This window comes from Lepisosteus oculatus, chromosome 9 (assembly GCF_040954835.1).
Source record: "Lepisosteus oculatus isolate fLepOcu1 chromosome 9, fLepOcu1.hap2, whole genome shotgun sequence".
NCBI classification, from domain to species: Eukaryota; Metazoa; Chordata; class Actinopteri; order Semionotiformes; family Lepisosteidae; genus Lepisosteus; species Lepisosteus oculatus.
In genome coordinates, this window is record NC_090704.1 from 32,006,605 (window position 1) to 32,028,089 (window position 21,485).

At 46.5% G+C, this 21,485-nt stretch overlaps 1 protein-coding gene across 5 annotated transcripts; it reads left to right on the forward strand.

Annotated features, from left to right (window-relative positions):
• Positions 1 to 541: 541 nt before the first annotated feature.
• pfas (phosphoribosylformylglycinamidine synthase) lies at positions 542 to 21,075 on the forward strand. 5 transcript variants are annotated; one of them, XM_069194429.1, is made up of 30 exons: positions 542 to 731; positions 3,277 to 3,439; positions 3,636 to 3,771; positions 4,200 to 4,305; positions 5,642 to 5,840; positions 6,623 to 6,728; positions 6,851 to 6,991; positions 7,654 to 7,778; positions 8,051 to 8,179; positions 9,453 to 9,584; positions 9,898 to 10,026; positions 10,617 to 10,690; positions 10,887 to 11,043; positions 11,330 to 11,391; positions 11,462 to 11,623; positions 12,393 to 12,497; positions 13,481 to 13,612; positions 13,705 to 13,935; positions 14,564 to 14,744; positions 15,054 to 15,137; positions 15,735 to 15,890; positions 16,173 to 16,292; positions 16,654 to 16,799; positions 17,164 to 17,374; positions 17,763 to 17,854; positions 18,521 to 18,635; positions 18,861 to 19,019; positions 19,822 to 19,980; positions 20,305 to 20,644; positions 20,737 to 21,075. In XM_069194429.1, exons 1-29 carry the CDS (start codon positions 579 to 581, stop codon positions 20,613 to 20,615), a joined length of 4,176 nt encoding a protein of 1,391 aa, XP_069050530.1. In that variant the 5' UTR covers positions 542 to 578; the 3' UTR covers positions 20,616 to 20,644; positions 20,737 to 21,075. The 5 variants fall into 5 exon arrangements, with proteins under 5 accessions (XP_069050530.1, XP_069050529.1, XP_069050531.1 ...); XM_069194428.1 differs by having other exon boundaries at positions 20,305 to 21,075; XM_069194430.1 differs by having other exon boundaries at positions 19,825 to 19,980; positions 20,305 to 21,075.
• The last annotated feature ends 410 nt before the right edge of the window (positions 21,076 to 21,485 follow it).

The window sequence follows — 21,485 nt, forward strand, 5'->3', positions numbered from 1 at the left end:
ACTCCTTAATACACTCCAGGTTTTAATCACTTAAGGCTTTTTCGTAAAGTAAATACGGGGCTATACTGTATGTACCGAATGGTCTTCTCTCATTTACACACTTTCTTTAGAATAACACACCCAGGTCAGCTTTAACTATTTATATATTCGTTTACAAGACCTAAATATATAGTCATGCTGTGCACGTTTTTGTATTTGAGCATGCATTTCATATTTAAAAAGGAGTTTTATTTTGTTTTTATTTTCATTTATAAAACAATTTAGCTTATTGTTAAAAAACCGCGGAATATGATCAGTTCCCTGTCCATTTCCTTAGCTAATAAAAGCAGTCCTTATGGGCAGAAAGGGGTCACCAATATATTGAGATAGGCAAGTCACAATTTTCAGGCTGCTGCTTTATTTCGTTTTCTAGAACACTGAGTATTTTCCGAAGTGCCATGATTGACTTATTAGCTATCAACACCCAGGCCGAGAATCTTATTTATCCTTTTCACAAAACATTATGTGCTAAATTTCCATGTGCAGTACGGGTACTGTGCATTTCTTCCCCCCAAAACAATACTGCAAGACAACAACGCATGCGCAAACCGCGGCGCCGAAGACGTCCTTGTATCCGGAAGAGCAGTTGTGTGTGTTGCAGGCAGCTTACGGCCCACGTGGATACGGAGCGGATCGGAGAAGCGTGCAGACTGAAGGGTGAGCCAGAGAGGGCTATTGGAAACTGCAGACGGGTGAGAGAAATCTTGCTGTATCGAATCTTTACTTTTAGAATTGAACATCTTTTCTCTTGCTGAACAGACGTGTTGATACAAACGTCATGGTATCCTGTTGCGTGGATTGCACTGATACAAGTTTTTACTTTAAGTTCTGGTCCATTATTATTTCGATCCTGCAGGGGGGTCAGTCTTGAAATTTAACAGTTGTTTACTTTCCCATTCGAACTAACTGTGAACGACACGTAGAATTAGTAAAAACAGTCCAAAGGCTCTTTATCATTTTATGAGCACACCAGTTATGCTTGTAGTTTCAAACGATGTATGCGCTTAGTAGTCTTCGCAGAGTGCATGGGATCTCTGTAAAATAGTTAATAACAGCGATGCAAAGAAACACTTTGTAAGAAAGTGCGCTTCTCTGATCCATTCCCCAAGTTAGGTTCCCATGTGAAGATCAGCGGCTCTTCCACTGAACCGGGCACGGTAGAAAAATCTCGTTCGGGAGTACGAACTTTTATCTGATCCGCTTTCTGCACAGAAGGGTTAGTACTCGTGTTGAGCGTATGGTTTATTTGGGATCTGTTATATAAAGTTACTTCTTCGATGGCAACTTGCTACGCCTACCTAAGCAGTATTGAACAAAATAAGAAATCTTTTAACTGTCAGCCGAGTTGATTTCTCCATAAAGACTGACTTTCTGACTTTGTTTTGAGAATAAGGGAACCAAGCAATCGAAGTCTTTGTGCTATCTAACAGGTTGCGCTTAATTCCATTAAGCGCAGAAACTGACCCAGGGTCACCATTCGATCTTCAGTCTGCAAATATACGGGGTATGGTTCTCCGGTTTGCGGGCGACACCAAAACCCCATTTTAGAATTAATAAAGGAAGGAAATGGATCAAAGAATGGGCCGTTTTGACAGGCAGCAGAGCTTTCTTAATTCGAATTCCGAGGTTTGAGCATGTGAGTCATGTGATGTGATAGACGCTGATGCTGGCCAGCCCGCGCTCTCCTCACCCATAGCTGCAATGAAGAGGAGTGGAACTTCAGCGTTTCAAGAATATTGCCGACTGTTGTTGAGCTTAATTACTTCATGGAACTAGAGCTTTCATCATGCAGGAAAAGTACACCCCAACTAATGTCTAACCCTGCCATTTAGGTATAGTTCTAGGCCTTCTGTCAGTGTTGCTCATTCCTGATGTACTCTTGGTGTACTCTTGGATGCTTTATCGAACTCTTTTATTTGATTAGTCAGAATCACTGTTTGAAAAACACCCTTTACACTTTAAAGATCGGGCCTTGTTGCAGACTGTTATCACATAGATAAAGGTGTGCAGGCTGGGATTTAGACAATAAAACCCAGTCTTGTTGTTTGAAACAAACATCCCCGATTTGGAGGTGAAGTGCTGCGGACTTTTAAGGAGATGGACGGGGACAGGAGGTTGGTGATCTGAGATAATGCACATCATTGTGTGGAAAAAGTCAGCTGGTCCTCGAGAATGAAGTACTGATCAGCTGCAGCTCGTGAGTGAAAGGCGGACAGGGGGTCAGAAGAGGCTGAGCCTGGCTACGTGTGTGTGTGTGTGTGTGTGTGTGTGTGTGTGTAATGAAGATCTTGAGATCCAGGCAGGCCAGACTGGCCAGGCTCCCAGTATAACGGATGAGTCTCGTGGTTTAAAGAGCCTCCTCGTATCCCTGTGTGCCTGTTTCTTGATCTTTACCGCTTCTCACACTGGACCCTCTGACCCCCCGTGCACAAACCAACCCACCCCCCTCCCTTACTGGACTTTGTCATAGGGAAGTTTTCTATTGATTTGTCAGTGTTAATATCTAATTAAAGGGGAAGGCTCTGGTTCCTTCCAAAAATACATATACAGACTTCGGCATCACTTCATATCACTACAGCTGTTTAAGGCTTGTACTGGCTTTGTTGAGTGGTGCATCCCTCCAGTGTGAGAGTCCAGTGCATAGTCATGGAGTAGTTACTGTAGTGGCTGATGCGTGGGTCTCTCTTCACAGTTAGCTGTGGCAGAATGATATTGAGAACGTTTGTTCCTCTGCCCTGTTGTGCAAAACAATTTTTGATGCTGTTGATTTAACCTTGTTCATGATTTATTTTTTGCAGTACTGTTACAATAATTATGTGTCTTGCAAATATATAAAAATGGTGAGATTGGCGTACGGGATTGCTATACAGATTGATACTGTGCTTCTAAATTTGTATGCCTTTGTTCCATGGAGTATGTCAGAAAATGAACAAATTTTAAAGCAATGCATGGTAGGAAAATAAACTAAATCTTTTGATTTCCGTTTCAAAAACAAAAAATATTTTTAATTTTGGCCCTAGAACTGTGATTCCAGGCCATCTAGGATCTACTTTCAGCATCTAAATTGGAGCTGACCAAAATGTGGTTCTGGAGGGCTGTTAATCCATGAACTCGGGAGGTTACTGTAACCAGTTGCGCTGTGAGAAATGGTCTGGAGTGGCAGGCACTGGGTTCCTTCATTTTGTTCTTTGTGGTTCTCCTGTGTTAACCCAGGGTGTCATCTGTGTTGTGAAGTAGGTTTCTGTACACCTGACTCGGTGTGGATCCACATCGGTTGCCATGGTAGTGCTACACTTCTACAGGAAGGAGGCGCAGAGGGGGCGGAGCCTGCAGAGGGCCATCCAGCTCTGCCCGCATGCCGAGATCCTGACGGAGAGCTGCTACAGTGTGGAGTGGAGGGGTGAGAGAGGGAGAGGAGGAAGAGAAAGAGGGCGTGGGGAGGGGTGTGACAGGGAGGGAGTAAACAAGTAAAAGTGGGAGTGAGAAGGGAAGAGGAGAGGCGGACAGAGAGAGAAGGGGTGATGGCAGGTACCTCTTTTTCTCAGAGGAGGCCTTACTGACTCTTCTTCCCTGCCTGGGTTCTGCCCCCCGCTTAGGTGCGGAGCCCCCCAGTGCAGAGCAGAAGAGTGTCCTGCTGTGGCTGTTCAGCCCCCCCCTGGAGCCCGGACTGCTGAGGGAGCAGCCCTTCCTGTGTGCGGGGGAGGGCGAGAGGCTGCTGGAGATCGGGCCCAGGTAACGTCAGGAGCTCAACACACAACACTGGAGTGTTGGAACCAAGGGCGTTTGTTACCTCTCGGTACAGCCATAGATGAATCATGGTCATGTAATATACAGTAGAATAATATAAGTAGTAATATAAATAATATAAAGAATAATAATGTGCTTTATAAGGCATCAACTTTCTGAAAGGGATGTGTATGAGCAGTCTTACTGCTTTATTGTTTGTTTACCATATGAATATACTTATACTTTCAAATAAATGGTCAACCACTGTGACCTCTGTATTATTGATATGTGAATGTAAAGCTAATATTGCGTTAGAAATTTGTAGAAGGATAATTCATATGCAAGAAATTCAGTGAGAGGACCAGCCACAGCTTCAGCAGTTCTCCCGGGAAACTGGGCTGTAACTTGTCTCTCTTTCCTGCCTTCTGCTGCAGGCTGAATTTCTCCACTGCCTGGTCCACCAACGCTGTGTCCATCTGCCAGGGTGTGGGGTTAACCGAGGTCAACCGAATAGAGCTCTCCCGCCGGCTCCTGATCAAGGTAGAACACTCGAGCGCCTTTCACATGACATGCAGGGTCGCGCCTGGTGTCGGAGATAATTCACCGTTCCCCAGACCATTTTTTAGAGCTGATGCAGATGTGCTGGAGGGGTAGGAGAAACAAGACAATCAAATACTCAGAACGATGCTTGTCACTGTCAAACACCTTTCTGTCACAAAGATGCATTCATTAGAGGTTTGGACTAGGGGGTTCTTGTCCTGGGATACTTTTGGTCATTTATAAGACAGTTTCTTTTTTGTTTTCATTTTCTGGAAACACTACAGTATGTGAGGAAAAAGAGAAAAGAACACCACCACTTTCTCCTCTCATCCCTGCTGGATTGGCAGTGCCCTCAACAATCGGAGGACCTCTCAGTTTGGGGTTACTCAGGCTGGGATGGTCTAAGACCCCTCTTTGTCTGTGCAATAGAGCGGTTCATCTGAGCAGCACTGAAAAATGATAAACCTAACGTTGAGTTGTTATTCAGCAGAAGGAGACACTGGAAAGCAAGGGATACTCTTCACCAAAATTGCTGCTTACCAAAACCCATCCACAAAACACAGGCACATCCACACCCATGACATGAAGAGAGCACTGAACACCCCTTGGGGATGTTGATTAACTGTCCCAGAGTTGTTCAGTTAGTTCTGTTAAACAAATCAAATGCTATTCAGGGTTGTTGGAGGTCAATCAAATCACTTCCAGCAGTATCCCAGGAAATACTTTCATCTGCCAGAACAATGTTCCTATTCCAGACACCACTGATCACCTAGTTTCTTATATGAGGATCTCATAAAGTGAGTTAGAGCAAGGAGTCTATTCTAGTTCTACCTATATTTAATATTTCATAGAAAGACTGAAACGGAAAGCTGTTTTGAGCCCATTTCTAAATGTACAGTAGGAGCATCTCCTCACAGTTTTGTAAATATTGTTATTGTTTGAGTTAAGATATTTTAATCAATTCTGTTAGGATGTGCCCTCACAAATACCCAAAGAGAGTATCTCTACATCTGCACAATTCACCTTCAGGGCAACTGCAGTTGTAGAGAACTAAGCTGATAATTAAGTTTACTACGTCTGAACCTGAATTTTCAAGAACGCGTTTAAATTATTACTCGTTACTCAGCCCATTAATAATATGAAGACTTTCATTGAAAAGTTTTTGGGTTTTTTGGGAGGTGAGAAGGAATGCCTGGAAAACATTTGCGTTCCTGGAAAAGAATTGCGTTCTTTGCGTCTGGACTAAAACTGTGTTGTCTCATTGGGGGATGGGATTTGATTAACCTGAGCAGACGAATTGGATATTTCCATCTAAGCAGTTGTCTGTCCTCTACAGCCCAGGGATGGCCCGGAAGAGAAGCTGAGAGCCGAAGAGGTGGATCGACTGATAGCCTCCCTCTTTGACAAGATGACGGAGTGTGTTTACTCCCAGCCTGTCCAGTCCTTTGCTGTGGAGACACACCCACAAGAGGTCTTTGAGGTCAACATTCTAGGGGAGGGTCGGCACGCCCTGGAGAGAGCCAATCAGGAGCTGGGTAAGGGAAATGGAAGAGGGAGCCAACCAATCAGGGGGTATGTAGGGCCCAGAATGAGATATCTGTATGATGGGGGAGTTGGGGGGAGGAATGGGGGTGAATAATAAGGCTGTCTTTCAGTATCCCTAGTCCCATTCGATCACTGTGTTGTATTAAGTATATAGGTCTGGTCAGATGCAGCACCTTCCTGTTCTACAGTGCAGCACAACATAAATGGGCTCACAAGATGCCTAATTAGATTAAATAATTTCACTTGTCACAAGATTGACGTTTTTTTCAATTTTTCTTAATGGGTTTCACATGAGGCTCTTACGGAATTTGCCACGCTTTTTAATTAAGAAGAAAATTTTTACCTCTCGTGCTGTTTAATGTACATCCATGAGCCCAATCAATCTATTAATCTATAAAGGGAGTCAAGAGCAAGATTTCAAGTCAATAGAGGAACAATGAAGGAAAATGAAGTATTGCTTATTAAAATACATTTTATGCACTATTTTCCTATTGCACATATATATTGACATATACACACATGCTTGCCTGCAATTCATTGCATTACCAAATGGGAATCAAGCGCTTGGAAATTAATCATGATGGTTTGAGTGCTTCTTAAATGAGAAATGAAGCAGGTTTTCTGACTTTAATATCTGACATTAAGTAATTTAACTAAGAACAGATGAGGGCCTTAAACAACGGCTGCTGTTTTATAGTGTGTTAACAAGGACCTGCTAGGGTTAATTTCCAGTGGTGACACACCCTGAGAGCCAGTGTTTGATGTTGTGCAGGACTGGCCTTTGACAACTGGGACCTGGATTATTACACTGCTCTGTTCCAGAGGGTTCGTAGGAACCCCACCAGCGTGGAGTGCTTCGACCTGGCCCAATCTAACAGGTGAAGGGGATGGGGGCAGTGCAACTGTTTGTGTGTACAATTCATTCTGCTTGCAGATGTAACATTTTCTGTTCGGCAATAACAGTTGACACATCCTCCACCTCTTTGTCCCGCCTCCTCAGTGAGCACAGCCGCCATTGGTTCTTTAGAGGTGCCATGACAATCGATGGACAGAAGCAGGAGGAGTCTCTTTTCAGCCTCATTATGGGTACCCAGCGCCATAGCAACCAAAATAATGTTATCAAGTTCTGTGACAACAGCAGGTAAGAAGTCAGTGTGTTATCACACCCTTAGGGTGAATGGGTGGGGTCAAGGTAGCATTATTATGACTGAGATGGACTCATGAAGGTCTGGGACAGGAGGTGCTGCCACTGCCAGTGTTGATAGGCAGAGACAGAGATGCACGTTCTGCTGTACCGCACTGGGATCAGACAAGCATTCTTCCCTAAAATAACATATCTAATCCCAGAATTCTCACACCTGCCAGAAACAGCTCCCATTCCCCCTGGGGGAGGGGAGAAGAAAATAGAATAGCCTGTCTCTCATTAATAATAATAATATAATAATAATACAGTGTGATTGATTTCCTGACACAGCCTGGGGAACACACAGTAAGCCTGTCTTTCAGTAATGTTTTATGTGTTGCATCCAAATGTCTAATATTGTGTTTATACTGAAAATATCTGTAAATGTTGTTAATTGTATCTGCTTTGGCAGTCAGTTGGTCATGCCAATAAAGCTCTTGGAATCCGAGTGTGAAATCTGGAGTCTGAGGGAAGGGAGTGACAGAGAGGGAGGCAGTGTGCACTAGAGGTCAGGGCTGGGAATGCGGGAGGTTTTGGGCTAGTAGGGACAGAGAGAGGGAGAAGCAGCAAGCCCGTGTCTGACTGCAGCAGTGTCCGTGTCCGTGTCTGTGCGTGCGCAGTGGTATCCAGGGCCGGGAGGTGGAGTGCCTGTACCCTGAGGACCCAGCCCAGTCCAGCCCCTACCGCAGGCTGCGCGCCACTCGTCATGTCATCTTTACCGCTGAGACGCACAACTTCCCCACTGGTCAGCTCCCGACACCCCCGTGTCTCGCCATGACCCCCACTCCCCTCTGTATTCAAATCCCGGGCTCGTTTCTGCTGCCCCTCTGTTTCCTGGTTATCCCATCTGTCCTTTCGTCTCGGTGCTGTATTTTTCCTCTTTGCTTATCCCCCCCTCCGTCACTGAAAGCATTGAAATTGCCAGTGTTTGTTCTTCAGGCGGCTGTAGCTTACAAGTGACGGGCGTCCCCTTGTTTCGGCCCTGCCTCTCCTCTCCCGTCCTGTCTTTCGCTCCAGGCGTGGCTCCGTTCAGCGGTGCCACCACAGGCACGGGGGGGCGTATCCGCGATGTCCAGAGCACGGGCCGGGGAGCGCACGTCATCGCCGGCACCGCGGGATACTGCTTCGGCAACCTCCACCTCCCAGGTGAGAGCTGCCACCCCTCGTACCCTCGTACCCTCCTGCTGCCCCCTCCTTCTTACTCCCTGTGTGATTAGAGATGTCAGTCAGTGTTTAAAGAAGAATCTGTAACCGGACTCAAATGTACTCGGGTTTTGGGTTTTTTAATGGGCAGATATTTTTGCAAAAGCTGTAATGATTTTCTGGTGCAAAGGAACCAGTAATATTTTTATTCCATGCTGAAAAGAGAAGGAAGAAAACACAACGTTTCGGCCGCGGAGCCTTCTTCAGGTGTGAGAAAGACAGGACAGTAATCAAAGGTAATGTAGCTGGAGAACAAAAGCTGGGAGAGAGGAGGGGCCAGAGGCGGGAACAGGGGACAGACAGAGAGGCCAATCAGGAGGTGCGAAGTCAGGATAGGTGAAGAGAAGTGTGAAATGAAACCTACAATGAATAGAGAGAATTTAGAAGAAAAGTAGTCTGTCGTGAGCCTAGCTCCAGTATAATTTTAGTTTCTGTAGTCTTTCTGATGTATGAGTTCGGAAAACCGTCTTTGAGAACACAGACGGAGAGATTAGTGTGGTCGTGGCCGTCAGAGGTGAAATGAGAAACAATGGGCTTGGAGAGATCTTTAATCTTCACAGCCCTGACGTGTTCTCAGAAGCGGTCTCCGAGTCTCCTTCCTGTTTCTCCAATGTAGATGGCTGGGCATTTACTGCAAGAGATGCAGTAAATAAGGTTGCTGGAGGTACAAGATGCCATCTGGGTGATCCGGAATTGTCCTGAGGGGCCTTGAATGAGTGTGGTGTTAGATATGTAAATGATTTTTTGGTGTCTGACAACAACATTTCTGTAGTTAGATATCACTTGACACCTTTTATTGCACAGGAAGTACCCTTGGTCATTTTAATTGCTTGGTTTTTGATGGCCTTTAGGTACTGCTTGTATCCCCCCTATATATGTTTGTGGGAAAGGAAAACAAGGCAAACTTACAGGCTGCTTTGATGAGAAAAGCCATGCAGGATATTGCTCAGTTTTGCCAGCTGTTGTTAAGTTTCTGTTGACCCAATAAATAAACCTATGAGTTTGGTTTGTGCTGGCATGTTGCTTAAATAACACTTGTCTGTATGTAGCAAAGTTGTTTTACATTAAGTAATGCTGTACATTAATCAGTTTTTAAGGTTTGATATATTTAAAATGAAATCAAAACGATTGCTATATCCTCTACCACCCTGAGCTTTCCTCTCTCTCTCTTTCTCTTTTTTCTCCCCTCTTTGTCCTTTGTCTCTCTGTCTCTCAGGTTATGCCCTGCCGTGGGAAGAGGAGGGGTGGGAATACCCTCCCAATTTCGCGCCCCCCCTCCAGGTTGCTATCGAAGCCAGTGATGGGGCGTCCGACTACGGGAACAAGTTTGGCGAGCCAGTCTTGGCAGGTACCCCTGCTGTCCTGCAGCAGTCTTCTGATTCATCTTCTGTTTGTTCCTAAACTATGAAACCTGGTAACCTGGTAGTACCAGCTCTTCTGGGACCAGAACTGCTTTCAGCAGTGTAAGGCAGTGAAGATTTAATAACACACCAGCTTTTTCCTCTTTTAAAAGACCATGAACACGGCCTCCTTTATTCAACTCCCTTCATGCTGTGCTGTGGCAGTCCTGGTTCTGTGCGGTTCAAGACGAAAAGGCTGGGTTATGGGTAAGGGTGACGCAAGACGGGCCTTCATTCATCCCTGTCCTCTTCCGTCTCCAGGGTTCGCCCGCTCTTTCGGGATGCAGCTGCCGAGTGGCGAGAGGCGGGAGTGGATCAAGCCGATCATGTTCAGCGGGGGAGTGGGCTCCATCGATGACCGGCATGTCGCCAAAGAGGGGGCGGAGCCAGGTGAGGAACCAGTCACCTTGGGCTATTTCCCACCGACAGCCAAAAACACAGCAGACAATACAAACAGGAGGAGGCAGATCGGCCTTTCTAGCTCGTTTTGTTGTTGCTAGCTGCTCAAATGGTTAATCTAGGGTAGGAAGATAGCAGAAATATGTTACATTTTGTTGAAGATTATTTAGTCACTTTTGATATTTTGGTTGATACTTAAACTACTGTTCGACAAGTCCTGGTTTAGGAATTGTCCCTGGCTTCTGCATATTGTCAATCTTAATGCAATGTCTGTGTCAGCTATTACCTGCAACAAAATTTGAATGTAATTCCCAGACTCTTCTCATTGTATGTGATGAATCCCCAGTTGTGAATAATATAACAGTGAAGTCTAGGTTTCAGGGGATGCCTGAGCCCTCACTGCTCAGCGCTCACCTAGTTAAAGGCAAAGTTGTAATATTGAAGTCTACGTGTAAAGGGAAGCTACAGTTGTAAAATCTATTAAATTATGCTTAATTTTGTTTATGTTTAAGAAGGGATTCATTCATACTATGAATACATGTAGGATATGTTCTCTCTAACCCCGTCTCCCTCTTTCTTAGGAATGGAGGTGGTGAAGATTGGGGGTCCTGTATACAGAATCGGCGTTGGAGGAGGGGCAGCTTCGTCTATACAGGCACGTACATCCCCCATCTCCCATTGCCCTCCATTTTCCTACCCTCCTCCCAGTTTGAGTCCTGTGTTTCCACTGGGCTCCACCTCTGTGCCATCAGTGACCGTGTCTGCGTGTCTGAGTGTCTGCCGCTGCATGTCTGTGTGCGTCAGGGGCAGGTCTGAGCTTGTTGCGATACAGATCATGTCTGTGCAAGTAGGTGCAGGGTGACAACTCCAGCGACCTGGATTTTGGGGCGGTGCAGCGGGGCGATGCGGAGATGGAGCAGAAGATGAACCGTGCGCTGAGGGCCTGCATTGAGCGCTGTGACCGGAACCCTGTGTGCAGCATCCACGACCAGGGGGCTGGGGGGAATGGTAAGCAGGGTGCACGCACTCCAGGAAACAAGTCAAGAGCATTACAAGCCATCCTCTGTCAAGTTCAGCAAAGCGATTTTTCCATTTGTTTGAGAGAAAAATGCCAAACAACACATTTAAGAGCAACAAAATACCTTGCTTTCAATTAAAAACCCAACAACCTGAAGAGTATGAATTGACACAGCCATCGACATGAGCTGCAGGAGAGGCTGTGAAATTTCGAGGCCTGTCCTGTGAGAGCAGAGAGGGGTTTCGGAGTGACGGCGTGTTGTGTTTGTGTGTGCAGGGAATGTTCTGAAGGAGCTGATTGAGCCAGCGGGAGCCATTATCTACGCCAGCAAGTTCAAGGTGAGGCCTCCTCCCTCCCCTTTTCTTCTGGCAAAGCTGCTCTGGGCTCACACCCCTCTCTCGGTCTCAGACAGGTGACCCCACGCTCAGTGTGCTGGAGATCTGGGGGGCAGAATACCAAGAGAGCAATGCTTTGCTCATCCGCTCCTCTGACCGAGACTTCCTGCAGAAAGTGTGCGCTCGAGAAAAGTGTCCCCTGGATTTTGTTGGGAAGATCACTGGGGATGGCAAGGTCAGTGGGCCTGCTTGCTTCATGCTTCTGTTCTCAGTCCTTGTGCAGAATGTTAATCTTCGTCCGTTTGTGAGATTGACTTTATTTGACCAGGATATTTGCAGATGTTTTTTTTCTATTGTGAAACTTGTCCCTGAAACTCCAGTAAACATGCCCTTGTTGGCTTATGAATCAAATGTTCTTTTCACAAGTATTGCTTTAGTAACTAGTTTCCCTTAGAAAGAGAAAATAAGCTTTTTTTACCTGTTTGTGCAGTAAAAACCTGTTTGTCCTGGTCAGTGTTGGATAACTGACCTGTACACTCTTTTTTTTTTTAAGCTGTAGTAGAGGTCTAGCTGACCCAATAAAGCTCCGCTCTTTCAGCGGTGTTGTTTGTCTTGCCTTTTTTAAGACCATACCCTTTGACACCTGAGTTTCTCGTGGAATTCCCCTGTGTTGATCTGTTTTCCAGTGTTTCACCCAGGGGGGTGGTCTCAAAGAACAAGTCCCTTGCCAACATTTTAAAGAAGGCTCTCACCCCCTCTTGTGACCCAATGTGGCATTACAGCTCTTTATTTTCCTGTCGCCATCCTACACTGTAATAATATAGATTTTTTTAATTTCCTCATTATCTGCTTGGTTTTAGTGTCTGACCCTTCTCTCTGTGATATGCACCCATCTCTGTACATTTTCCGGCATGTCCTGTATGGTTGTTTACCTTGGTCTGTCTCTCTGGCTCGGTTTATTCTCTCTTCATCAATGCCTTTCTGACTCCTTGCACCATTTGCAGGTTGTGCTGGTGGATGACCTCCATGGGCCTGCTGCCCAGGGTGACGCAGTGAGGTGCCCAGTGGACCTGGAGCTGGACTGGGTGCTGGGGAAGATGCCGCAGAAGGTGAGAGAAGGGAGCAGGCCGAGGGCGCAGGAGCTGTTCGGCTCCAGTGTCGGTTTTCTCCATTGCTCCAGTGTGCTTTTTGCTTGGGTTTTTTTACTCCAGTCTTGAATGTCTACCCACACATCCTTTCGAAGATGTCTGGTCCAATGGAGGTTTCAGGGCACCTGTGTGGAGTGCTGTGCCGTCACAGGGAGCCTCAGTCCCCGTTCATGCTGTTCAAGTAGAGAACAACCACATGAAAGCTGGATACTTAGGTGGAGGAAAGGTGGGCTGGCATGATCAATCTTGATTGATCAGAATTTCAGTCAGCTTTGAGCCTGGACTGCATTTTACAGTTATACAAAATACAGTCTTTGGAGTTAATAATAACATATTACTCACAACTTCTGGCAATTTGGGGAAGAAATAAAAAGGGCAAACAAAAAATGAGGCAATATAGTCTTAAACCTAAACTCAGATCAAGGGTTGTTGAAACTGTGGAGAACATGTTTAACAAGGTATTAGTTAGAATACTGTATAAAATTGTGGTTATGACATTACAAAAAATATATTTTGGCTTTGGATTCAGTACACGGAAGAGAAACTAGGTACTTATCAGAGCTTAAAGGATTTTCCTCAAATGGAAGGCTGAAGGAAATAAACCTTTAGACGGGTCCTGATGCAGGTAGTCAGAATCCCAGAAGGCCCAGACGAAGTCAATCCAGAGGATTTCTTCAGAATGAACAGTGAAACACTAACCGAAGGACACAAGCGGAAACTACCCGGACCGAGTATAAAACCAAGAACACACAGTACTTTTTTACTCAAATGTGGTGGGAGTCAGAACAAGCTACCCAGCCATGTGGTTGAAGTCAATACTTTTGCTTACTTCAAGAAAAGGCTGGATGAGATACCTGGATCAATTAATTATCATTTAACAAGTGGGCTAGGGGGGCCTCTCTTTTGCACTGGCCTTGACTGAACTTCATTGTCATCTCCCTCAGGAGTTTGTTTTGAAGAGTATGAAGCCCGACCTTCGACCCTTGACCCTGCCCCCTGACCTGTCCGTTCGAGTGGCACTGGAGCGCGTGCTGAGGCTGCCGGCTGTGGCCAGCAAACGATTCCTCACTAACAAGGTCCGTCCCGCCGGTTCCCTGGTCTTCACCGTCTCCCCCTGCCAGTCACCGTCTCGGCGTTCCTCCATCACTCCGTCTCTCTCTGCCCCCAGGTGGACCGCTCAGTGACGGGGCTGGTAGCGCAGCAGCAGTGCGTCGGTCCGCTCCACACGCCCCTGGCCGACGTCGCCGTGGTAGCGCTGTCCCCCTTCGACTGTGTGGGGGCGGCGACCGCGGTGGGGGAGCAGCCTGTGAAAGGCCTGGTGTCCCCAGCCGCGGGGGCGCGCATGGCGGTGGGCGAGGCCCTCACCAACCTGGTCTTCGCGCGCGTGTCCGCACTCAGGGTGCGTTTCCGTTCTCCTCTCACCTCGCCGTTGCTGGGGGGGGCATGTATGTGAGGAAAATCTTTGGAGAGTAAATCGCCGACCTATTAAAGAATTTAGTAACTGGAATGAGCACATATTCAAAACAATAGTGAGTGACCTTATATTTTATAGCACTTTATGGTCAGAGGATGAAGATGCCACACGCATTAAACATTTAAATTGCTAGGTTTCTGCCCAGTCTTGAATCATTTTCTATTTCCTTCACAGCTTCTGGAGTGTTTGTGTGTTATCCATTCTGTTTTTGTGTCACCTGTATGCTTTACAAGTTTTCTTTATTTTTTTTGATTGACAAATCAACAGCACTGGATTATCCAAGACTAGGTGCTTGAGCAGTTACACTCGGCTCTAAAGACGAGGCACAAGTTAAAAAAAAAACAGCCTTCTCGCTGTTCCGCCTTCTGTAGGATCTTTTGCTACCTTCTGAAGTGCCAAAGTTCCCCGGTCTCCCTGCTGTTTTCCTGTAGGACAAACATTCACTACAGTCGTCCGTGCTTCCCTCCTCCTGCTGTGTTTTGCTCTGCTGGTTGAGTCTCCCTCGAAACCTCAGCTCATGCTCGCTGTGTCTCTGTCTCCCCCTGGCGGCCAGGATGTGAAATGCAGCGGAAACTGGATGTGGGCCGCAAAGCTGCCAGGCGAGGGCGCGGCGCTCCGCGAGGCGTGCCAGGCAATGTGTGATGTCATGGGCCAGCTGGGTGTGGCCGTGGATGGGGGCAAAGACTCCCTGAGCATGGCAGCACGTGTCGGTGGGCACACTGTCAAGGCACCAGGTAGCGTGGTGTTTGTGCTATTGATTAATAGTTTTATTGATAACGTATCGAAGGGAACTTGGACTCCATGTGCTTCTCATTCATACATGCGGGCTGTTTGCTGAGGCACCCTGTGTGAAGTACCTTGTTCTATTTTGTACAACAGGAATCTTTACTCACAGCCTCCCAGTTAGGAGTCATTACTTCTCCAGACTGCATATCTGTGTACCATCTGTCTGTCTTTCTTGCCATATGTCTGTGTGGATCTTAATTAAGGTGCAGCTGTTCATTCAGCCTGTAATCAATAACGTTTCTCTCTGTCTCCCCCAGGTGCTTTGGTGATCTCAGTCTATGCTGTTAGTCCTGACATTACTGCCACTGTGACCCCTGACCTCAAGGACCCTGAAGGCAAAGGTGAGGTATCCTAAGGGGTATCGACTTCTAAAATCATAAAGGCTCTTCTTTTCCCACAGGGCTTGCGGGAATATAGATCAAGCTATCCAGCCATGTTGTTGAAGCTGAAATGTTGGCTTCTTTACAGAAAGAGATGGATTAAATCCCCTGCTTAGTTCTTGGCTTCCACTCATTTGTAGCCCTTGTAAAGACGTGACACAGCAGATAACTGTGGGGAGGATCGGGTGGTGAACAGAGAGACTGAGACTGGGGGTAATAAGTAGGGTGCTGATAATTTGCTGAACCTTCAAGACCAGTTTATGGAATTAAATCCTCAGGCTGCAGCTATGGTAATCACAATCTGAATGTCATTTTTGTTGTGATGGTTTTGTTTAAGGATAAGTGAGCACTTAAAATTTTATGAAAGCACGTATTCAGTTCATCATCGTAATATCTCATCTTCTCACTCCTGTGATCCCCGCCTCATTCATGAGCTCCAAAGGGTCTGTTGCTCCATCGGACGTATACGACACAAGTAGCCCTCTTGCCCAAAGAAGGCTGTATTGGTCTGAAAAGACGTCCGGTTGTGTCAAAGGATGTTTCTGTCTGGTGCTGCAGGTGTGTTGCTGTATGTGCCTGTGTGTGTGGGTCAGTACCGGCTGGGCGGTTCTGCTCTGGCTCAGTGTTTCTCTCAGCTGGGAGACTGCGCCCCTGACCTTGACTGTCCACGAGATTTGGTCACCTGTTTCAACACCACCCAGCGCCTTATACAGGGTGAGCCGCTTCTCTCTCTTCCTTGTGGTCTCTGTAGGCCAGTATGGTACATTTTTAGATATTATACATTTTTCAGATGGTGTGCATTTCATCCTCACATTCTCCTTCACCACTTACCCTTTCATTTTCTCTGACACTTGTATACTCTGTCTTACTCTCTTGACTTTGACCTCTGACCCCTCTGCAGAGCCTGAAGGGGCCTGTGTATCACTACTCAACTCACTTGCTTGTCGCTATGGACGCAGGAGTGAATATTTGACCCCCCCCCCCTCTTTCCGTCAGACTCCTTGCTCAGCGCAGGACATGATGTCAGTGATGGAGGGCTGATTTCCTGCCTTCTGGAGATGGCCTTCGCCGGGAATCGTGGGATAGAGGTGGACCTGCCCCTGCAGGGTCCTGGAGGTCAGTGTGTATCTAAGGCTTTACCACTCTGTCTGCCTCTCATCTTTTGCTGTCCTCTGTAATCACTTAATGTACCTTCTTACCTTTCATTCCCCTTCCTATTTACCTCCCTTCTGTTTTTCTGTTGTCTCCTCTTCCTTCTACTCCATCTCCTTATCTTTTCTTTGTCGTATTAATAAAAAAAAATTAAGCACCCTTTCTTGAAAAATACTGTTATGTATGTACGCATGTATGCGGAACGGGCACAAACTATTACAGTTTTTCCTAAAAGCAATTAGTTATCCAGAAATGTAAAGGTGTGGATCCAGAAGGTTTTTCACTTGTCCTTACATGTCCTTACTTTGTACTTTCACTCTTACAGTGCTAGATGTCCTGTTCTCGGAGGAACTGGGTCTGGTTCTGGAGGTGTCTGAGTCCAGTGTGTCCCTGGTGTGTCAGAGCTACTCTGATGCAGGCCTCACCTGTCACAGGATTGGCAGAACAACAGGCTTTGGACCCCAGTCCATGGTAATGCCTGACCCACACTGTGAGCAGAATACTAGCAGTTTGTTAAAAGCACAGGTGCTGGACCACATCGTCTGATCTCCGGGCTGGGCCTTGACAGTACTTGCAACATAATTAGGGAAATTCAGGATTCTCCCTGTATGTCTTTATATCATTACCTTTCCCCTTGAAGACCAGAGTTGAAGAACTGTGGGTTACATTATCGTGCTCGTATCTAATCCTTTCATTCTCATTAAAAAGGATGAAAAGGATAAATCTCCCATTAAACTAATAACAACCCACTTCTTTATTGTCACTCCAGCTGTACTGCTGTGCCACCTTTTGACCTTTCGCTGACCTCTGCAGCCCGTTTTCCTTTCTCTTCCAGGTCAGGGTGAGTGTGTGTGGACAGGAAGTGCTTTGTGAACGACTGCCCGACCTCAGGGCGTTGTGGGAGTCCACCAGTTTCCAGCTGGAGCGCCTACAGGCCAATCCGCTTTGTGTGCAGCAGGAAGAGGAGGGGCTAGCTAGACGCACAGCGCCCAATTACAAGCTGACCTTTGATCCAGCCCAGACCCCTCCCGTCCTGAAAGACCTGGGTAAGGTGGGGAGAGTGGCAAGGGGGAGGGGCTAAGAGGAGGCGATAGGGGTATAAAAAGTTGTGAAGCAACAGGAGAAGGTTTATTCCGTGCTGAAAAGAAAAGAGACACAACGTTCCAGCTGTGAAGCCTTCTTCAGGTGTCAAGTAGTTGTGGTAAAAGGTTATGGTTGAGTTGTGTGACATTAGAACAGTTAGTTTGCACATTTTCAGATTCACTGTGCAGTGTTAATGAAGTTGCTGATCCAGCTGTTCTAAAGATTGCTTAATTTTCCTAAGGATTCCATGATCTTGTAAGAAAGATAAACAAACCCTCAAGTTTGACCCATGACCTCTTAGGTTATGAACCTGTTCACGTGTGTGAAACTATTTGTTGTTCGTCTGCCCAGCCCAGGAAAAGCCGCGAGTGGCTGTTGTGCGCGAGGAGGGCAGTAATGGGGACCGAGAGATGGCCGCTGCTCTGCTCATGGCCGGATTTGAGGTACGGCCCCCACTCTCGCACAACCCTGAGGAATTTAAGTTTGGCCCCCTCTTGGCATTAACTGTTACTGAACAGGCAGAACACAACCTTCCGGTTAAGCTTAAGCAGTCATTCCTTTTTTTAATTGTTTGCCATTAAAGTTAGGGGCTTCCAGATTAATTCTAGTGAAATTATAAGATCTAACTGAATAACAGTTTCCCTCTGTGGGAAACCACAGGGCGGATGTGCAGCCCAGCAGCAGTTTCACCCCCTCTAGTGGTCATGATTGCCCATTACAGGTTTGGAACTCGAACTTCTCAATTTATGAGCCCTGATTCCTGGAGGCCAGGTTTATATTTAATCTAAGGTCTATATTTAATTTGTCTCGCTGATACAATCTGTGAAGAAAGGCCATTTTACATATTAAAAAGCACTTAACGTATATGTATTTAAAATAATTCAGAAAGTAAGTACAAATAATAATAATAACATTTCCTTTAGTCTTATCATTACTGGGAGTTGTTTCATTTTGACAGGGAATCTGCAGTGTACACCCCTAACAGCCCAAGCATGAAACAAAAAAAAATAGTTCTTCTTGAGATAGATGTTCCTATGAAAAAAGTCTTCAATTCTTGGTTAAGTAATAAGATGGATTGGTAATTCATACTCTATCTTTATCCCTCTCAGGTATGGGATGTGACCATGCAGGATCTGTGCTGTGGCTCTGTGACCCTTGAACGTTTCAGAGGTGTGGTGTTTGTGGGCGGCTTCAGCTATGCAGATGTCCTGGGCTCCGCTAAAGGTACTGCAGGATCGAGCCACAGATCACTGGGAATGTGCTAACTCTACGGCTGATTGGCCTCAGTAGTCTCTTGAAAACAGCAGGAGAATAAACTATATACGTGTGTTTATAACAAAGGGTTCTGTCTCTTGTCTCACCCTCTCTCTCAGTTGCCCTCCTCCTCTTGGATAGCTCACAGTCTTCTCCCTCTAACTCGCACTCGTCTTGCTCTCTCTCTCCACCCAGGATGGGCTGCCACCGTGACCTTTAACCCCCGCGCACAGGCTCAGTTTGAAGCCTTCCGCTGTCGCCAGGACACCTTCAGCCTGGGCGTGTGTAACGGCTGCCAGCTGATGGCCCTGCTTGGCTGGGTGGGAGCCCACCCTGAGGACCCAGCGGGGACAGGTACCGCTTCAGGGGGGCTCCGAGACGGCAGGGCGATGGCTTCTTCCTTTCTTATCTGATCCTCAAAATGCTGTTTTTACCCCATTATGTTTTAACGTTACACCCATCCATTTTGTAACTGCTTCCTCCAGTTCAGGGTAATGGTGCTTGTCCTGGCAAGCAGTGGGGACAAGGTGGGGAATACCCTAGACGGGACACCAGTCCACCACAGGGAAGACACATAGACACAAACACTCGCACCAGGGCCAGTTTTCCAGAAGTCAGTTAACTTACCAGTATGTGTTTGGACTGTGGGTGGAAACTGGAGCACCTGGAGGAAACCCAGGAGAACATACAAACTCCACACAGACAGCACCCCAGGTTTAGCATTGAACCCAGGGCCCCAGGGTTGGGAGGCAACAATGCTAGCCACTGCGCCACTCTGCTGCCATTATATTACACTTCTTAGGTTTAAATTGTTTGTCTGTTTTGTAAACAAGTCATTTATGAGTAATCAAAAGATTTTTAATATAACATGTCCTTTAGGAGAGTAAAAGAATAGTATGTTCTGTAAAATGAATATCTGGAACTGCTTCGCCACATTTCTGCTAGCATATTCCAAATTCAGAGGAAGTACAAAAATGTATTACACAGTCGGGGACAGTTCTTTTAAACTGTTTTGTACTGGCGAAAGAACTTTATTTTTGATTATTTTTCACTTATTGTATTTGACCTGTACATAGTTTAAGAGCCCTTATGCAAAATTGAGGTTAATGTGATTTCTTTCTCATACGAGAATCTTCTCCTTTCTGCTTCCATCCAGCAGGGGGCAGAGCGTCACAGCACAGCGTGGTTCTGACCCACAACACGTCGGGGCGGTTTGAGTCGCGGTTCGTGAGTCTGGGGATCCTGCCGTCGCCTGCCATCATGCTAAAGGGCATGGAGGGCTCTACGCTGGGCGTGTGGGTGGCACATGGAGAGGGTGAGTGGCAGCTTTCTTTCTGTTCTCTCTCGTCTGGCCTCTGCTCTGCTCTGACTCCTGGAGCCAGGCTTGTCGTTCATCCAAGGCCTGTCTGTTCTCTGTAGTGAGGGAATCAGTGAATAAAGGCTCTTGCCACTTAAAATAAATCAATGTAATTGAAATAACATACTAGTAAATATCTGCTATAGTCTTAATGATTAATGGAAGGTGTCTGGACTAATTAATTAGAAGACAGGTGGGCCAGGAAATCTCCAGAATAACCCACAACGTCACACTCTCCCTCTCTCCTCCTCGTGTGTCTCTGCCGCTGTCCCCTTCCTGCAGGCCTCATGCAGTTCCGGTCTCAGGCCGCTCTGGAGAGGCTGCTGTCCGCGTCCCTGGCCCCGCTGCGCTACGTGGATGACGCGGGGGCCCCCACGGAGGAGTACCCCATGAACCCCAATGGCTCTTGCCAGGGCCTGGCGGGGCTCTGCTCGGAAGATGGCCGGCACCTGGCCATGATGCCCCACCCTGAGCGAGCGGTGCTGTCCTGGCAGTGGCCCTGGGCCCCCACGTCCTTCAGAACCTCCCTCTCCCCTTCCCCGTGGCTGACCATGTTCAGGAACGCAGCAGCCTGGTGCCTGAGCACTCAGTGACCAGGAATAGGAAGGAAATACTTCAGTAGGTAGGTTGTGGGAAGGTTCACAGGTGTTGGTAGTGTATGGAAGTAACTAAGAGGTAACAGTGCAATGGTTTTAAGATTTAACATTCCTCTAGGCTAGAAGGCTGACGACAGGACATTCCACTATTCAGAGCAGATGAAAAGAAAAGAGCAGTACAAATAAGGACATCCCAGTAATCGGACTGCCTGGAGAAAAGGAACGGTTGTAAAGTCAGGTTGATTTTACTGTACTCTTGATCAAAGGACACACAAACCTAATGGACAGACTGTTTTCTTACTGTTTTTTTAAGCCATTACACCTTTGTGTAACCATAGCAGACAAGCCTGGTCTTAAATGTCCAAACAGTAGTATTTGGTTTAAAATAGCAATATTTTTTTCATTCTGTTTAACTTGTATATGGCAAAAATGCAATAAAGATCTCTCCTTAGCTGTCTGAATACAATAGTTTATTTCTTATTATGTTTTAATAAGAGCCTCTTGCTCATGTTTAATTTTTATCCATTTACTGTAAGTAGTTTAACTTGGCTGTGATAATGCTCTGAATAAAGTACTGGGGTTTAAGGTTAGATGGTGGTTTTCTCTCACAGGACTGAGGTGCTTTTCCACCAAAGGCCAAGAGGGCCCAGACCAACTGACAGTCAGCCTTCTGTCTGACGGTAGTGGGCTCTAGGCATGACCCCAGATGAATGGCCTTGGGGCTCTCGGGGTGACCCTGGAAGAGTGACCTCGGAATTCTGGGGGTGGGGAGGGAATCGGTTACACCAACATATACTTCATGGGAATCACTTACGTGCCAAATGTTACGTTTTTATTACTGGTATATTGATAATTCCCTTATGAACA